Here is an 18,952-nt window from a genome sequence, read left to right as displayed (position 1 = left end):
GAAACTAAGGCAAATAGGGTTAAGTGACTTGTCCAAGGACACAGTGTCTGCAGCCAGATATGAACTTAAGACTTCTTGACTCCAGGGCTAGTAATCTATCCATTTTGCTACCTAGCTTCCATGGATACATTTATACATACATACATACATACATACATACATATGTATCTTCCACCTTGCCTCTTTACCTTAAAGACCACCAGGCCTTTCCATTGGCCCTAAGTATGACTCTTCCTAGATGTGTTGTCTCCCTTAATTACAGTAATTGCCTTTCTTTTCTATTTATAGCCCTAGTACTTAGTTTAACAAATTCCATTCCATATATAGCTACCTCTATTTCTAGTTTTAGTACTCTTGGGGCTGTTCATAAAATAGCCTCATGTACTCAAAGAAGGAATGGCTTTTGGACTTAGCCATGGACTTAGAACAATTAATTAAGGACCAAGTAAATCATGCAGATGCTAAGAGTTCAAAAGAAGGAAAGATGACTGTGGGTTGGAGTGGTCAGGAGAGGTAGGTTTCATAGAGGAGGTGGATGGGATGGGTAGGGCTTAGTAGAGAAAAGAGTGTTATAGGCAAGGAATATAGAATGAACAAAGGAATAATTGATTGGATTAGCCAGGGCAAAGCAGAAGCTTCCTGCCACTATTCATAATTTCTTCACCCAGAAAAATGAAGAAATTAGATTAGATACCTAAGAACCCCCTTAGGCCTATGAGGTCCCTACATCTCTAAAGCTCCATGATTCTGTTAGGGAGTAGTAGAAGATAAAGTTGGAGAGGAAGATCTGTTTTCATTTGTGGAGGACCTTGGAATACCAGGCTTTAGTCAATAGAGAGTTTTTCTGTTTTTGAGCAAGAACTGAAATCATATTCTAAGAAAATTAATCCAGTGGTTCTCAGGATAGCCTGAAAAGCCTAGATTAGGAGGCTAAAGGTAGTAATTGAGTCATAATGTGATAATCCAGTCTGAATTGAGGAGATATCAATAGGAATGGAAAGGAAGTTACCAATTTGAGAAACATCCCCAACAAAGAATTGATGGGACTCAATGGCCTGTTGGCTATGGAAGGAGAAGGAAGGGTAAAGACAGGAAATTTTGAGAATGAATTTTAGATCCTATTGAAAGAAATAGATACATGCACTCCCAGGCATCCTTATGCCTCTCCCTACTTTATTTAACACCACTTCCATTTTTCCTGCCTGGCAGCAAAAATTAGATGAGAGGAGAGAAAATCCAGAATATTACTATACACCAAGAATATCTTTAAGATGCCCCAAAGTGGTTTGATTTTTAGAGGGGAAATAGTACTTTGGATCCAGCCACCTCTCTGAAATTCATATTGGCCAAGTCCAAGGAATAGCTTCCTTGTCCCTTTTTCTCTGGGATCCCAACCCCAGGCCATTGCCAAATCCTTTTCAAAGAGTCAGACTCCCTCTTATGACCATACCCCTATACTCTACTTTCTAGATTGCTAGCTGAGAAGAAACAGGAACTATTAGACCAAGCTAATAAGCTGCGTACTGGACTGTTTAAGATTGATGAAACTCGGCAGAAGGTACAAGTGATGTCATTGGAGCTGGAGGAGGCCAAGCAAAAGGTGGCAGAGTTCCAGAAACAGTGTGAAGAATACCTGGTTATCATTGTACAGCAGAAGCGAGAAGCTGATGAGCAACAAAAGGTTTGGGAGCCCTTGCCCCTGCCCCTGCTCCTGCCCTTCCATTTCAGCTCTGTGCAGTAGCCACTGTGCAATAGAGCTATCTACTTGACTAGTGACTACAGAGATAAGTAAGACATGGTCTCAGCCCCTTTAAATAGGCCCATAAATAATTAGTCATATTCAAATCAATATTTTAAGGGCATAAGAAAGGCATAGAGTATAATAAGAGTCCAGTAAAGAGAAGCACTGCTTTTGATTGGAGAAATCTTTAAGTACCTTTTTAAATTCACAAAGTTTCCTGGATACTTTCATCTTAGGATGGAATCTCAATTCCATCCCCTCTGGGGTACCCTAGGAAAGAACAAATACAAAGAGGCAAGCTATTCCATGTGCTTGTATCCATAGAAGAGGCTGGGTGGGAAACAGGGCAATTCCTTCTTTGTTGCACATTCTCTCAAATTCTTTGCCCACCTAACTCCCTTAGCATCTTGGAGAAGGGGGAAGAACCAAGACCCAACTTGTTTTTTCTCCACCTCTAGGCTGTGACAGCCAATAGTGAGAAGATTGCAGTGGAGGAAGTCAAATGCCAAGCACTGGCAGACAATGCCCAAAAGGACCTGGAAGAGGCCTTGCCTGCCCTGGAGGAAGCCATGAGGGTATCCAGGAGTGTTTTTGGGAGGGGAAAAAATCTGGGGTGGAGTGAGGCAAAAGGTGACTGTTGACATACTCCCTGTTAAAGTCCTCAGTAGCATTGCTCCAAGTCTAGTCTGGATGAGTACAAGTAAGTGGTGGAGCCTTCAGCTAGGTAGCACCCAATAAATTGACTTTTCTGCCTGCTGAGCTGACCTTTACCTCTTAGGCTCTAGAATCCCTGAACAAGAAGGATATAGGAGAGATCAAGTCATATGGCCGGCCACCTGCCCAAGTGGAAACAGTGATGCAGGCTGTTATGATCCTTCGTGGAAATGAGCCCACCTGGGCAGAGGCCAAAAGGCAGTTAGGTAAGAGGGAAGGTTGAAGGTGCCTGTATGGTTTGGTGTATGGGTTGCTTGAGTAAGCAGAAAGATGATCCTTTGGTAAGAGATAGTCAGCTAGTATTTATTAATCACCTACTATATGCCTGGCATAGGATTTTTACTTTAGTATTTTTTCTAAACTCTTACATTCTATCTTTGAATCAATTCTATGTATTGGTTCCAAGACAGAAGAGCAGTAAGGGCTAGACAGTGGGGTCAAGTGACTTGTCCAGGACACAGATGTGCCCAGCATGGGAGACAACGGTGCTAATAACCATGTATGAACAAGATACATATAGGATAAATTGGAGATAATCAGTAGAGAGAAGGCCCTAGGATTAAGGGGGACCCAGGACTTGAAGAAACCAGGGAAGATAGGAAGCAGAAATTATGAAGATGAGAGTTCTAGGCATAGGGACAGTCAGTGAAAATGGGATGCCTTGTACCAGGAAATAGCAAGGAGATAAGTACCTCTGGATTGAAGAGTATGTAGAGGGAAATAAGGTACAAGAAGATGGGAAAGGTGGGGTAGCTAGGTGGCTCAGTTGATAGAGACCTGCTAGAGAGGCCAAGTCTGGCCTCAGACATTTCCTAGTTTCTTAACCCTGGGCAAGTCACTTAACCCCAATTGCCTAGCCCTTACTGTTCTTGGAACCCAGACTTGGAACCCAAACTTAGAATCAATTCCCAAGACATTCAGTAAAACTTATTTTTAAAAAGAAGATGAAAAGGGAAGAGTAGGAGGCCAGATAAAGAAGGCTTTAAAAAACAGAGGGTTTCATATTTGATTCTAGGGGTAATAGGGAGCCACTGGAATTGATTGAATTGGGAGGTGACATGAGCATTGTGCTTTAGGAAACTCAATTTGATATCTGAATAGAAGATGGACAATAGTGGGGAGAGGCAGATCGAACACCAGCCTATTGGGGTAATTGAGGTGTGAGGTGATGAGGGCCTGCACTAGGGTGGTGGCAATGTCAGAGGAGAGAAGGGGAGAGATATATCAAAAGTAGAAAGTATGAGACTCTGCAACTGATTAGATACAGGGTCAGCGTAAGGGAAAGAACACTAAGAGAGAGCAACAGATACTATCTCTTTGGGTCTGATTCCAGGGCAAAGATCACCATGTCCATGTTGTGATGGGGGAGGGGAAGGAGGGATACATTGGATCAGATTCTCTGGCCAAGATTCCTTTATCATCATCCCAAAGGGGAACAGAACTTCATCAAGTCGCTGATCCATTTTGACAAAGACAACATCTCAGATAAAGTGCTGAAGAAGATTGGGGCATTTTGTGCCCAGCCTGACTTTCAGCCTGACATCATTGGCCGAGTCTCCCTTGCTGCCAAATCGCTTTGTATGTGGGTCCGAGCCATGGAGGTAAAGTCAGGGCTGGGGAAGAAAAGGGAAAAAGAGGGGAGCTCTAGGGGAAGAAAGTAAAGGAAAGGGTTGGGGAAAGGGAGAACTGGGAGAAGAGAAGACAGGAGAAAAAGAGGAATAAGGAATTGGGTGGGTAAGAAGGTATGTATGTTCCACAATCTGAATGCTTCCTTCAGCTTTATGGGCGTCTGTATCGGGTGGTGGAGCCCAAGAGGGCACGAATGAATGCTGCCCTGGCCCAACTCCGGGAGAAGCAAGCAGCACTGGCTGAAGCCCAGGAAAAGCTTCGAGAGGTCAGACTTTCTCTCCAGCTCTCCTTCACCTTACCCCATAAAGTCTCTTTCTCTGCCCCTTACCCCCATTTGCATCATGGCTTATTGCCTTCTATCCCTGCCTCTACCCAGACAATCCCTGTGTGGGTCCATCCTTGATCAGGGCTACCCCAGCAGACTGAGCATTAGATGCTAAGGAAAGTCTAGAAGGCATCTTCATGGGTGGATTTCCAGGAATCAATTCAGGAGTTACATGTGGGTAATCCAATGATCATTAGAATTGCATCAAAAGAGCTACAAATCTCCTCAGAGCTTATTTACACTTAATTAGGAGACCCATAACCAATCCTGATAGATACCTCTTCCTGACAAATAGAGAGCAAGGAATGATTGGAGCTGGCAAGGACCTTGGACATCATATAGTACAACTCATTTTATAAATGAGGAAATCAAAGCCCAGAAGGAAAGTAATTTGCCAGAAGCCGCATGGCTCTTTGTGGGCTTGGCACTTCTGACTCCAACTCTAGTGCTCTTGGGAGGATGCCATGCCGAAGTGGCTTACCCTCCCAGTTCCTCATATCTATCCTTTCCTATCCTAGATGCCAGGACTCCTGGGAACATTATGGTCTCCAGTGGTATTCTGTCTCTACTGATGGGCTCAACTGGGCCATTTGGGTAAAAATGAAAAGAAGGGATGAGGAGCAGCTAGGTGGCTTAGTAGATAGAGAGCCAGACCTGGAGACAGAAGGTCCTGGGTTCAGATCACAATATTGATTTCAAGATTTAAAAATAAAAAAGTTATGCGTGTCCCCTAAGGCCCTGTTTCCTGGTCCCCCTTCCCTTTTCTCCCTGTACAGTCTTGGTCATTTCATCAGCTCTCATGGGTTTAATTATCTCTATGAAAATGATTCATACATCTATGGATACAATCCCAGTCTCTGTTCTGCATGTTAGTCCCACGTTATTAACTGCCTATTGGACATTTCAAACTGGATATCCTGAAGACATCTCAAAATCAACATATCCAAAACAGAACTCACTACCTTCCCCCTTCTCCCCCCAAAATTACTCCTCTCTCAAACTTTCAGGCTACTATTGAACCACTTATCTAGTCTCCCAGGTTTGTGAGATCAATCACTCACTTTCCCTCTCCCCACCTATCCAGTCAAGTGGGAAATTTTTTTTCTCTCTACCTCCATAAACATTTCACATTTAAGCCCTTCTCTCTACTCCCATAATCACCACTTTAGTTCAAGCCCTCATCACCTCTAATCTAGATGATCACAATTGCTTTCTCCCTGATTTACCTGCCTCATTTATCCACAAAGCTTACCAAACTGATTTGCCCTAAGTGTAGCTCTGATCATTTCATTCCTCTACTAAGTAAATCCCAGTAAATATCCATTGCCTCTAGAATCAAATAAAAAATCTTCCGTTATATTTTAACCTGACCCCAGCCTATCTTTTCAGCTTCATCACACATTAATCAACCCCCGTCATCCTAGCATTTTGAGATCCAAACTGACCTTGTCTCTGTTCCTCACAGATGGTCTGTCTTCCTCATGCCTTTTCTTTTTCTTCTTTTTTGAACCCTTATCTTCTGTCTTAGAATCAATACTAAGTATTAGTTCCAGGGCAGAAAAGTGGGAAGGGGCCAGGCCATTGAAGTTAAATGATTTGCCCAGGATCACACAGCTCCAATGTATCTGAGGATAGATTTGAACCCTGGATCTCCTCCCATCTTCTAGGCCAGGCTTTCTGTCTATTGAGCCATCTAGCTGCCCTGCCCATGCCTTTTTACTGACTGTCTTCCATATTTGGAATGCAGCACTCCTTTCTCATGTTTTCCTCACAGAATCCCACTCTTCCTTCAAAACACAGCACAAACACCACTCTCTACAAGAAGCCTTTCCTGATTGCCCTTACTGTTAGCTTCCTCCTTTTCTAAATACCTTGTTTTTAGATACTTGAGGCCACTAAGTAGGCTAATGGATAGAGTGACTGGGCTTGGAGTCTGGAAGATCTCAATGCAAATCCAGCCTCAGAATATGTCCCTGGGCAAAGACCTCTATTAGTCTCTGTTTCCTCACCTGTAATATGGGGATAAGAGGAGTACCTACCTCACAGGGTTGTGAGGATCAAATGACATAATATCTGTAAAGATGCTTCACACAGTGCTTGGCACATAGGTACTACATAAATGCTTGTTTCCTTTCCTTTCTCCTTAATCACTTTATATTTATTTATTTTAATATTCTATTATATACTTATATATTCATAATGTGATATAAAATAGAATATAAGTTCCTTAAAACCTAGAAATGTTTGTATACTAATTTATGGCTCCATTGCCTGTTACACTGCCTAGAAAATGGTACTTGTTGATTGACCTAATGAACTCAAGGGTACAAATTACAATACAACTTGGCATAGAATTTCAAAAGACCGTAGACTGTGGTTATATCGACAGAGGCTTCTTTCTTTAAGTTTAATCCTCCCCATCCTCACCCCCCACTAAAAAAAGAAAAGACTCTTGGGGAATTTGGAATCATATTTTATCTCAACATGACTCTTGTTTGGATTCTGCCATGCCATGGATAGATAATGTGATCACAGCCACCTTTCTTCTTCCCCTCCCCAGGTGGCCGAAAAGCTGGAGATGCTAAAGAAACAATATGATGAGAAATTGGCCCAGAAGGAAGAACTCAGGAAGAAGTCAGAGGAGATGGAGTTGAAACTGGAACGGGCTGGGATGCTGGTGTCTGGGCTGGCCGGAGAAAAAGCCCGATGGGAAGAAACTGTGCAGGTGAGAAGGCAGACAGGAGGGAAGGCAGACAGGAGGTAGGCAGCTTTCCTCCTCTTCCCTAACCCATGACCACAGGGCTTCCCACCCTACCAGTTGGAGCTTCAAACTCTGGAGAAACCTTGAGTTAGGGTCAGAAGATGGGAGTAGGGAGAGTCCTCATCTCCTTCAGGTTGAGTTGTGGATGAGAACACTTTATAACTTTAAAAAGCTGCCTTAGGTTTGTACCAAGCACATTCCATGTACACAGTATTCTAGACTGAATTCTGAAATGAATCGAAAAATGGGCATCCCATTCAATATAATTCAGTTCAACAAACCCTTATTAAGCACTTGATTTTGTAGATATGAAGATGAAAAATTATATAATCCTTGCTTAAAACCTAATGGAGGGGATAAGGGACACTCAAGTAAATGTGATATAAATATAGTGTAAGTTCCTTAAGGTCTAGAAATGTTTGGTTTTGCTTTTTGTACTCATAGTGCCTAACTTAGCAATGGGCACACAGTAGGAGCTTAATAAATGCTGGGATGTGGGGCAGTTAGGTAGCTTAGTGGATAGAGAGCCAGGCCTGGAGACGGGAAATTCTAAGTTTAAATCTGGCCTCAGACACTTCCTAGCTGGGTGACCCTGGGCAAGTCACTACCCCCATTGCCAAGTCCTTACCACTCTTTTGCTTTAGAAATGGAAAGTAAGGGGGGCAGCTGGGTAGCTTAGTGGATTAAGAGCCAGTCCTAGAGACGGGAGGTCCTAGGTTCAAATCTGGCCTCAGCCACTTCCTAGCTGTGTGACCCTGGGCAAGTCACTTGACCTCCATTGCCTAGCCCTTACCACTCTTCTGCCTTGGAGCCAATACACAGTATTGACTCCAAGACAGAAGGTAAGGGTTTAAAAAAAAAAGAAAAGAAATGGAAAGTAAGGGTTTAAAAAAAATAAAAAACAAATGCTGAGGTATATGGGTTGTTCAGGTAGGAATAGCACCCTGCTCACCTACCTTTAATGTCCACCTCTCACCCAACTCTCATCTGTGGTTTCAAGAAGCTGCAGCCATATCTAGATAAATCCATCTTGACAGACAGGCAAGTAACTAATAAGCCTCAAACCTATCTGTGAGTTAGGGGGTATCTACCCTAGACAAAACAGGCAGATGAGAACAATTTGTTCCAATGTACTGGCTACAGCAGGCACTATGGAATGCTTAGCTCTTGGTTAGACCTCAAAGATGCCATGGTCATCTATGGCACCCTGAGGCTTCACCAATTGTCCTGACTTTTGTCTTGCCACTGGATTTCAATGACTGGAAGAGAATGAAGCTGATGACTTTGTGCAGCTCTCCCTCGACTTAAATCCAATTCATATACAAGTCAAGACATCACCCTCGATGTCATTGATTCTCTTGGAAAATGAAGGACAAACAACCATAAATACTTATTGAAGTAGAAGAGCAGCAAAACTCTATTAATGCAGAAAACTGTGGCCTGGTGCTGAACAAAATACGAAGTTCAGACAAAACTTGATGTCTGCCCTCAAGGAGCTTACAACAACAGGAGGATAATAACAACAGTTGTGATACACAGTATCATCTGACAAGAGAGATCCAAAGTGCATTAAGAAAATTTGAAAGGAAGGAGAACCCATTTTCTTTGCCTTTAGGGGGCATTCAGTCTGATAAGAAAGACAGCACTTTCAGAATATAAATATAAAAATAAAAATATGGAGGGGAATAGTTTTTGGATTATAGGCTATAATTCACAAGGAATGAGAAGATAAGTTGGGGAAAACCTAAATAGTTATAATCTTTTATTTTCTTGTTTCTTTTGACTACTTGGAGTAAGAAAATAAGATAGTCAACATTTTCTACAAATAAATATTTTTAATATTTTTAAAAATAAGTTGAACTTGAAGAGGAGTCTTCCTGATGCAGAAAGTTTACAGAGGAGAATGCTTTAATGCATTTATTTTATTTCCCTATATCTTCAAAGGGCCTTGAGGAAGAACTGGGCTACCTTGTAGGAGATTGTCTTTTGGCAGCTGCCTTCCTGTCATACATGGGTCCCTTCTTGACCAATTATCGTGATGAGATTGTTTCCCAAATCTGGGTCAAAAAGGTAAGCAGGGTGTTTTGTTTTTTTAAATGAGGATGGGGGCTATGATCTCAAGGAAGAATGGAATATAAGAAGGCAGAGAAGATTATCGGGGGCTATGGATTTGAATTTGGTAACTGAGCATTGGGGTCTCCCTTGCACAGATCCAAGAGCTACAAGTTCCCTGCTCACCTGGATTTACCTTTGATGACTTCCTTGCCAATCCCACCCAGGTTCGGGACTGGAACATCCAAGGGCTGCCCTCGGATAACTTCTCCACTGAAAATGGCATTATTGTCACTCGTGGAAATAGGTAAGGGGGATTGGTGAGATATGAGGTCTAGAAGCCCTTTCAGGGCTAGGTTCAACTCAGGCAAATTGAGCCTGCCTTCTGACTGGCTTCTCTTTCTCCAGATGGGCATTGATGATTGACCCCCAGGGTCAGGCCCAGAAATGGATCAAAAACATGGAAGGCAGCAAGGTAGATGGGTAGGGTCTGCCCATGTCCTTTCCCTCCTCAGTTGGCCTCAACCATTTAAACCCTCTAAATCAGTGGTGTCAAACTCAAATAGAAATGGAAAAAACACAAATTAACATCATCTGTGTTGTAATGTATTTTTATTGATTCTGTTGAATATTTTTACATAAATAAATCCATCTCATTTTAATCTGGTTGGGAATTTGACATCTCTGCTCTAAATGAAATCACACCTTGACCACACTCCCCTCTCTTTCCAATGGCTCTATACCTTAGCCTTTTTGATGGAGCACCTTTCCCTCATTGCTTCCTTGTCTTCAGGGCTTAAAGATCATTGACTTACAAATGAGTGATTACCTTCGGATCCTGGAAGGGGCCATCAAGAATGGGATGCCAGTGCTCTTGCAGAATGTACAGGAATCCCTGGACCCCACACTCTCTCCTGTCCTCAACAAGGCTGTCACCCGAATTGGTTAGGCCTAGAATGGGGGGGTATAGTGGTGGTGTGGTTGGGACCAAAAGGGAGAAAAAGCTAATTTCCTTAGTCTTCTACATTTAATTTTTATCTCTTCAATTAGTCATGGTTGGGTTAGATCCTTGGGCTAATGAGGCCTTGAGTGGGATTCTCTATTCTGTTTTTTTGGTTTGTGGACCATCAGGGAGTAGGTCTGTCACTTCCATTGGAAACTGGTTAGTTAAGCCCACGCTTAATCTTGCTATGGGTTTAGGGGGCAGGCTGCTGATTCGCCTAGGAGAGAAGGAGGTGGACTACAACCCTGATTTTCGCTTCTATATCACCACCAAACTGTCCAACCCTCACTACAGTCCAGAGACCTCAGCCAAAACTACCATTGTCAACTTTGCTGTCAAAGAACAGGTAAGGGGCCTAGAGAGGGTAGAAGGCAGTACCTTGACTGGGTTTTTGTTTTTGTTTTTGGTTGGGGTGGGGGAAGTGTGGAAGACTAGAAGCTGAGGAGAGATGAATGGAGGAAGGGGTTTAATGTTCAGGTTGGATACCTACCCTGACTCTTATGTGCCCCCCAGGGTCTTGAAGCCCAGCTACTGGGCATTGTGGTAAGGAAGGAAAGACCTGAGCTTGAGGAGCAAAAGGATACATTGGTAATCAACATTGCTGCTGGCAAGAGGAAAATCAAAGAATTGGAGGATGAAATTCTCAGGTGAGATTCCTGATACAGATGATCCCCAGAAGGATAAATCTGACAAACTGCTGCAAACTCCATCTCCTCCCTGTTCCTTTCACTTATTTTCCTCTGTCTGGTCCCTGCCTGGAGATTCTTACAAGAAGATAGATCTCATCAGCTCTAGGGTTAGGAGCTAGCTGGATGCTGCCTGCAAGGGAGCTGCAGAAAAAATTTGTGACAAAGGGAGGCAAGTGGGGCCCAGAGGGCTAAATGGTCACTGTCCAGCCCCTGACTGTTGTGAGATCCCGTTTCCCCTTTCCCCCTTTGCCCTTTGGCCTCCTCTGCAGGTTGCTGAATGAAGCCACTGGGTCTCTGCTCGATGATGTACAACTGGTCAACACCCTGCAGACCTCCAAGGTGACAGCCATTGAAGTGACTGAGCAGCTAGAGACCAGTGAGACTACTGAGATCAACATTGACACAGCCCGTGAGGTGTGCAAAGTGCCCTTAGAGAAGTGGGAGAAAAGGCAGAAGGCCTGTAACTATTTTTCTGACCTTGGGCAAGTAAATCCCTTCCCCTCTCTTAGACTCAATCTGTAAAATGTGAGGGACTTTTCTAGCTTGAATGCTCTATGATTCTAGGGCTCCCTGGCTCATCCTCTGACTATTAGAATTATGTTTACCTTCAATACTTCCCCCCATTTCTGTGCCTTCTAGTGGTGGCACTTTCCCTTCCCCACCTCATTTTCCTTCTCCCTTTGTGGCCCTGATACTTCTACCTTTACAGGCTTATCGTCCCTGTGCCCAGCGTGCTTCTGTACTATTCTTTGTACTCAATGATATGGGTCGGATTGACCCAATGTACCAGTTCTCCTTGGACTCCTACATCAGCCTCTTCATCCTCAGCATTGATAAGAGTCACCGAAGCAACAAACTTGAGGACCGAATTGACTACCTTAATGAGTACCACACCTATGCTGTCTACAGGTCTGCTAAGATTTCTCTCCCTGACACTTGTTTTATTACTTACATATCCTATAAAGATACTCAGTCCTCTAGATTGGGAATCAGGGGAACTGAGTTCTAAGACCCAACGCTTCCATTAGGGGAACAACTTTGGGCAAATGTCATTTTTACTTGGACAAGTATTTATGTTGAACTCCTACCCATCCATCTATTATTTTTTATCTTTTAAAAATTTTATTAATGGAAATTTACTTACAATTGTCTCAACTCCTCTTTCCCTTCCCTACATCATAGAAGGCATCATCCAGGAGACGTGTATTTTTATATAAATTTTGCCTTTCATGTTTCCATTTTTTCAGTTTATTCTCTGGAGGTGAACATTCACAAGTTATTCTGTGTATAATGTTCTCTTGTTTCTACTCATTTTACTATCCCTTGTAATTCTTTACAAGTTTTTTTAAGATATGTGTCTGCTCATCATTTCTTATGATATAGTAGTAGTCTATCACAATCATATACCACAAATTGTTTAGTCATTCCCCCAAATGATGAACATGGCCTCTATTTCCACTTATTTGCCACACAAAGTGAGCTACTATAAATATTTTGGAACAGATAGATTTTTTTATTTTCCTTGATCTCCTTGGGAAAAAAGATCCAGCAATAGGTATTGTTGATCTAAAGGTATACACAGTTTTATAACTCTCTAGAGGCAATTCCAAATTGCTCTCCAAAATGGTTGGAGCCAGCTCCACCAACAGTGTATTGTTTTTCCATATCCTCTCCAATATTTTTCATTTTGCTCTTTTGTCATTTTATCCAATCTGATGGGTATGAGATTATATCTAAAAACTATTTGGGTTTTCATTTCTCTAATCAGTAGCAATTTAGAACATTTTTTCATATGTCTATATAAGGCTTTGGTTTCTCCATTCAAAAACTGTCCATGTCTTTTGCCCACACATCATTTGGGGTCTACCCACTTATTCTTATTTAGTCTTTTCTCTTCTCCACCCTCAACTTCGAATTTCTCTTCCCCTTATTCCATCTGATGTTGGCTTCCCCATTTCCCCACAGGTACACCTCTCGGACCCTCTTTGAGCGTCATAAGTTGCTCTTCAGCTTTCAAATGTGTGCCAAAATCCTTGAAACTTCTGGGAAGCTCAACATGGATGAGTACAACTTTTTTCTACGAGGAGGTGTGGTGAGTATGGCAGATATGTGCGTAGAGTATGGGGTCAGGCTAGGTGTGTAGGATAAGAGATATGGTTAGGAAAATAGGGCCAGGGCTTTGGAGGCTGGACTAGGGGGGAAATGTCAGAGGGGAGTGGTAACTGTGTATTGGTGAGCAAGAGTTAACACCTGGCACAGGATTCTCTAAGCCAGTAGCCACTATGGCAGGAACTCTTGTACTCCACTCTTGTCATGGGGAGGTTCTCTGTTCACTTGCATCTTCTGTCTGCTTTAATCAGCCAGATGATAAGTGGGGCTGGGAACTTAAGGACTCCTCTAGATGGTGCAGTGGATAGAGCACTGGGCCCAGAGTCAGGGAGTATCCTCTTCCTAAGTTCAAATCTGGCCCAAGATGACCCTGGACAAATCATTTAACCCTGTTTGCCTCAGTTTCCTCTGTAAAATGAGCCAGAGAGGGAAATGGCAAACCACTCTAGTATTTTTGTCAAGATAACTTCTCAAATGGTTCATGAAGAGAAGAGTTGGATACAACAAAAAAATGACTGCATGTCTCTATACTGTCTAGCACCCTGTTCATCTGCATAGTTTTTAATTGATAGCTTAATGTAATGAAAAAAGTGCTAACCCCTTACAAGTTATGTAACCACTAGACAAGTCATTTAAGCTTGAGTTTCCTTATCAGTAAAAATGGAAATAATACTACCTGTAGTACTTCTAACTAGGATTTTTGTGAAGTTCAAATGAGGTTATATGGACAAGGTGCTTGGTAAGCCTTAAAACACTATGTAAATGCATGTGTGCGTGTGCGTGTGCATCTGCGAGAGAGAGAGAGAGAGAGAGAGAGAGAGAGAGAGAGAGAGAGAGAGAGTGTGTGTGTGTGTAGGGAAAGGGTATGGGGTTGAGACTGGATTTATGACTTCATTGGTATAGGCCACTGTTGATGAGCAGATTCTACCAAAAATCAGCTGGCTCTCATTGGTTTAGAGCATTGTCTGTTAAACAACTTGTCAAAGGTCAAAAAGTCAGGATTTGACACCAGATCTTCCAGGCTTTGAGCTCTCCATCTGCTTCTATGAAAGAGTGTCTCCCCTAAATGTCGGTTATTAGAATTGATTCAGTTTGGGGACACTAGGTGCGTCAGTGGATAGAGCACTAGGCCTAGGCTCAGGAGGACCTGGGTTCAAATGTGGCCTCAAACACTTCCTAGTATGTGACCCTGGGCAAATCATTTAACCTCATTTGCCTAGCCCTTGCCCTTCTGTTTTAAAGTTGTTACTAGGACAGAAAGTAAAGTTTCTAAAAAATATGGATTCAGTTCAGTTGATCAAGTAGTTAGTAACTAAGTGTCTACCAGGAATAACAAATACAAAAATGACAGTCTCTGCCTTGTTAAGGAACCTACCCTCAAAGGAGTCTACAATCATGAGCAAGGCTGGACAGCCCAGGAGAAAGCTTGGGTGACCACTAGAGGGTGTGTGGCCTTCTGCTGCTGAATCTGAACTGTGCTGTCCCCACATACCACTAGAGGGTTCTAGAACCCTACATTCCTCAGTTAAAGAAGCGTTAACTCCTCTGGGATTCTAGGGGAAGTTGTCTTAGCAGACTGTTGAGACCTTTTATCCCGGCCCTAAGAAATGATCATTTTATTGTTACTGCTTCTCTACAGTCCTACTCCTTTTCCATCTTCCTCTCAGGTCTTGGATAGGGAAGGTCAGATGGACAATCCTTGCACCGGCTGGTTGGCTGATGCCAACTGGGACAACATCACTGAATTGGACAAACTGGCCAATTTCCATGGGCTCATGAATTCTTTTGAGCAGTACCCTCGTGACTGGAACCTGTGGTACACCAACTCATCACCGGAGAAGGCAATGCTGCCTAGTATGAGAACCATCGCCCTGCTTGTCTCCTCTTTTCATAGGACCCTTATTTCTTGTGTATCTGGTCCCTAGTGCCCATATGAGTATTCTGGTTTCAGCTGCTGCTCCTTTCTCACCCTCCTAATCTCTGCACTTCCCCCATCCCTCAGGTGAGTGGGAAAATGCCTGCAACGAAATGCAGCGGATGCTAATTGTTCGATCCCTGCGCCAAGACCGAGTGGCTTTCTGTGTTACATCTTTCATCGTCTCCAACCTAGGTTCTCGGTTCATCGAGCCTCCTGTGTTAAACATGAAGTCGGTCAGTGGTGCAATCTCTCTTCCCCCTTTCCTCTTCCTGAATTAGATTCCATCTTTAGCTTGACCATTACCTGAAGCTCCATTTTATATTCTGAGTAGGTCATGGAGGATTCAACACCACGTACACCACTCATCTTTATCCTGTCCCCGGGCGTGGACCCCACTGGTGCTCTGCTACAGCTGGCAGAGCAGACGGGCATGGGCCAGCGTTTCCATGCTCTGTCTCTGGGGCAGGGGCAGGCTCCCATTGCTGCTCGGCTCATTCGTGATGGTGTACAACAGGGTCAGTGACATCCCATTATACTCTAGTTATCCTTTGCTGTCTCTAAGATTTCAGTTCCAATCTCTGGAATTCTTGAACCAGACCTAGGCCTTGCCTCTGTCATGTCCCAAATCATCTATACCACTGGCAACCTTAGATGCTGCCCTCCTGGGCTAACTATTGGCCTAACGGCCCAAGTAGTATAACTTCACCACATGAGAAGTATAGAATGGGAGGACCCACTAAAGAGAGATCTGAACCTGGTGTCTGGTCTGCAGGGCACTGGGTGTTCCTGGCCAACTGCCACCTGTCACTTTCTTGGATGCCACAACTGGATAAGCTTGTGGAACAACTGCAGGTGGAGGAGCCACATTCAGCTTTTCGACTTTGGCTCAGTTCCAGTCCCCACCCTGACTTCCCCATCTCCATCCTGCAAGTCAGCATCAAGATGACCACGGAGCCACCCAAAGTACGTTTTGTGTGTATTGGAGGAAGCTGGGTGGTGAGGGACGGGGAGGAAAAAGGTTCAGTATTTATATGATTATCAACATTCTTTCCTTCCCAGAAGAATAAGCATAATTTTTCCTCTCCTCAATAGTTCATATAAATGAATGAATAAAAAGCATTTTTAAAATGTTTTTTAAACCCTTTATCCTCTGTCTTAGGATCAATACTAATTATTGGTTCCAAGGCAGAAGAGAAGTAATAGCTAGAGACTTGCCCAGGGTCACACAGCTAGAAAATATCAGAGGCCACATTTTAATCCAGAACCCTCTCTCTCTAGGCCTAGCTCTCAATCCACTGAACCCTCTAGCTGCTGCATGAAAAGTATTTATGAAGTATGTATGCTAAGCACTATACTAAGCTCTGGGGATATAGACAAAGGTAGACAGTCCCTTGTTCTCAACATCTCTTGACCCAATTTTTTTCCCATCTCCCAAGGGACTATGATTCCCAACATATCACCATTTATCTTAAGCATTGTGATTATTTTTTCCCTTTTGCCTTTTTAAAACTTTAGGCTCATTCTTCTGCTTCCTTCAGTAGATTGGGTCCCCAGAAGGCAATTGCTTCCATCCCCAAAAGAGTTAAACCCTGAGAGGTTTTTCTTGTTGCCTACAAGCCCCCATCTGGCATGCTTCCCCTCCCCAATGTCAATTAACCAGTTGATATTAAATAGGTTTTACAAAGGGATATTTACTGAGTAGTTATATAGCAAGTACAAAATATAACAATAACACCCACCCCCCCACCCCCCCGCTATACCACTTAGTTCCTGGATTGAAGCAGAAAGGTTTTGATCACTCATGGAGGTAACACATATCACCAAGGGATACCTCCTAGACCTGGGAGTACTTTCTCCCCTTTGTAGAGTCCCTCCCAAGTTCACTTCTAGGTATAACACGGCAGGTGAAAAAGTCTCTCTTGCTCAACTGGGCTAGCTACCTTCTTGAAGAATGTGATATCTTAGCAGCTGGATCAATCCATTGCTGAAATGGGTCAAACACTCTTCAGAACTGGGTCTGCACTAGTCCCAGGGTCTGCTATTAATGACTGGTTGCTTAGAGAACCTTGGATGGCTCTTTTGGCCTTTCCAAGTTCACAAGACAATAACATGGTTCATTCTGTCACCTATGATCAGGAAAAATTGAACACAACAGAAACAGGTACCATGCCCTCAGGGACACATAGCAACTGGGTGGGGAGATAAGGCAGCTAGAGCTGCAGCCACCCCCACCCACCCATCATCTCTCTAGAAAGCTACCAGAAAAAGGGTAAAGAAGCCAAAGAGAGGGGGCAAATTGGTCCTTTCATATGACAGCTCAGTTCTGGCTCCATCAATTCTTATCTCTCAGAAGCCAATTAGAAAATTCCTCATCATCCCACACCAACCCCTCAATCACTCATGGTCAAAAAAAAAAGGTTCATTGGTTGAAACTAGGCACAGAAATATTATATATGCCCCATATAACTCATCAGGAAGAGCAAATCTGCATAAACTCCAAGGACTGAGTCCTCATAGGCTAGTCCCCTATTGTACCTTAAAATATGGAGAAAATTTTCCTCTATTAAAAACCTCTTCAATTAACTCCACTACCCTTTTTGGATACCATGGCAGGGTTCTCTCTTCTTTGTTGCCAGACTCTTTAGAATGTATGGTCTACAGAGGGAGAAGCATGGTGTTAGGAGATAATGCTGAGCTATTTGGGTCAGAAGATCTGACTCAATCCTAGTGGCATTTTGACTTAGGGCAAGTCACTTAGAAGAGAAGAGGGGGAAAGAACAGAAAGGAGTTATTTAACTTATAGATCACAAGCCTTATTTTATCACCTTCTAAAAAGGGAAGATGAGGAAAAAAGAAAAGAAAAGGCACAAGAGGAAAATGAAAGGAATTATGAAATTAACAATTATTACCTCAGCTGTGAATATGATGAACTCACTCACTTTTTAAAAAGAGGATAGTAGAATGGATTAGACAAAAGAATCCAAAAATATGTTGCTTACAAGAAACATACTTGAAACAAAAAGATTCACATAAAGTTAAAATGAGAAACTGGAGCAAAATCAATTATTATGCTTCAGCTAAACTTAAAAAAAAGAAAAGGTAGCAATCATGATTTCAGATAAAGCTGCAGCAAATATACATATGATAAAAAAGATAAATAGGGATGCTATGTTATTCAAATCAGCAAACATTTATTATGTGCCAAGAACTATGCTCAGTGCTAAAATTATGCATAAATTGATTATCTTCGGAAAAACTAATCAACATCCACAAATACAAATACTAAATAGTATAGTATCTAAGTACTTAAAGGAAAAGTTAATATAATTGGAGAGGAAAAATAAAATTACAATAGTGCAATACCTCAATGTACCCCTCTTAGCTATAGACATGGCTAATCAAATGATAAACAAGAAGTTAAGTATCTGAATAGAATGATTAAAATATTAGCCATAAAAGATATTTCTGGTGATTACTGAATGAGAATAGAAAAGAATTTCCTTATTTGTTAGTTGTACCTTTATGAAATTTGACCATAAAGACCTCACCAAAATAGGCAGAACTACAGAAATACTAAATACATTATTTATTGATTATAATGCAATAACAATCTTATTTAATGAAGATTCCTTAGAGAAAGAATTTAAAAGTAATTGGAAGCTAATCAACAATTCTAAAGAACTAGTCAAAGAAGAAAGTATAGAAACAACAGAAAATTTCATGGAAGAAAATTACAATAATAAGGCAATATACCAAAATTTCTGGGATGTAGCTAAAGAACTTCTGAAAGGAAAATGTTAACCTCTAAACAATTTCATCAGCAAAAGAGAGACCAAATCTTTGAATTTGGCGTGCATCAATAAAAAGCTTGAATTATTATTCAAATAAAAAATTTCTAGATAAATATGAAATAGAAGTTATGGAACTTAAAGAAGAGATTAATAAAATTGGAAGCAAAAGAGCATTGAACTGATAAATAAAACTAGGAACTTTTAAAAAAATTAAACTAAT

At 42.1% G+C, this 18,952-nt stretch overlaps 1 protein-coding gene across 3 annotated transcripts in view; it reads left to right on the top strand.

Annotated features, from left to right (window-relative positions):
* Positions 1-18,952, top strand: part of DNAH2 (dynein axonemal heavy chain 2) — a 149,141-nt gene that overhangs the window by 118,388 nt on the left and 11,801 nt on the right. For all 3 annotated transcript variants that reach the window (XM_007483167.3, XM_007483168.3, XM_016430831.2), the window contains exons 61-79: positions 1,471-1,681; positions 2,200-2,316; positions 2,520-2,661; positions 3,887-4,056; positions 4,233-4,349; positions 6,970-7,134; positions 9,115-9,240; positions 9,381-9,529; positions 9,631-9,697; positions 10,016-10,166; positions 10,423-10,571; positions 10,739-10,872; positions 11,184-11,328; positions 11,624-11,823; positions 12,880-13,006; positions 14,691-14,877; positions 15,026-15,174; positions 15,273-15,456; positions 15,714-15,904. In XM_007483167.3, coding sequence (XP_007483229.1) covers positions 1,471-1,681; positions 2,200-2,316; positions 2,520-2,661; positions 3,887-4,056; positions 4,233-4,349; positions 6,970-7,134; positions 9,115-9,240; positions 9,381-9,529; positions 9,631-9,697; positions 10,016-10,166; positions 10,423-10,571; positions 10,739-10,872; positions 11,184-11,328; positions 11,624-11,823; positions 12,880-13,006; positions 14,691-14,877; positions 15,026-15,174; positions 15,273-15,456; positions 15,714-15,904 — 2,881 coding nt within the window. The remainder of the gene's footprint in view (positions 1-1,470; positions 1,682-2,199; positions 2,317-2,519; positions 2,662-3,886; positions 4,057-4,232; positions 4,350-6,969; positions 7,135-9,114; positions 9,241-9,380; positions 9,530-9,630; positions 9,698-10,015; positions 10,167-10,422; positions 10,572-10,738; positions 10,873-11,183; positions 11,329-11,623; positions 11,824-12,879; positions 13,007-14,690; positions 14,878-15,025; positions 15,175-15,272; positions 15,457-15,713; positions 15,905-18,952) is intronic.

The sequence above is a fragment of the Monodelphis domestica genome, chromosome 2 (assembly GCF_027887165.1).
Source record: "Monodelphis domestica isolate mMonDom1 chromosome 2, mMonDom1.pri, whole genome shotgun sequence".
Classification (NCBI taxonomy): domain Eukaryota; kingdom Metazoa; phylum Chordata; class Mammalia; order Didelphimorphia; family Didelphidae; genus Monodelphis; species Monodelphis domestica.
The sequence above is the reverse complement of the archived record's forward strand: the minus strand, read 5'-3'. Positions and strand labels throughout refer to the sequence as shown.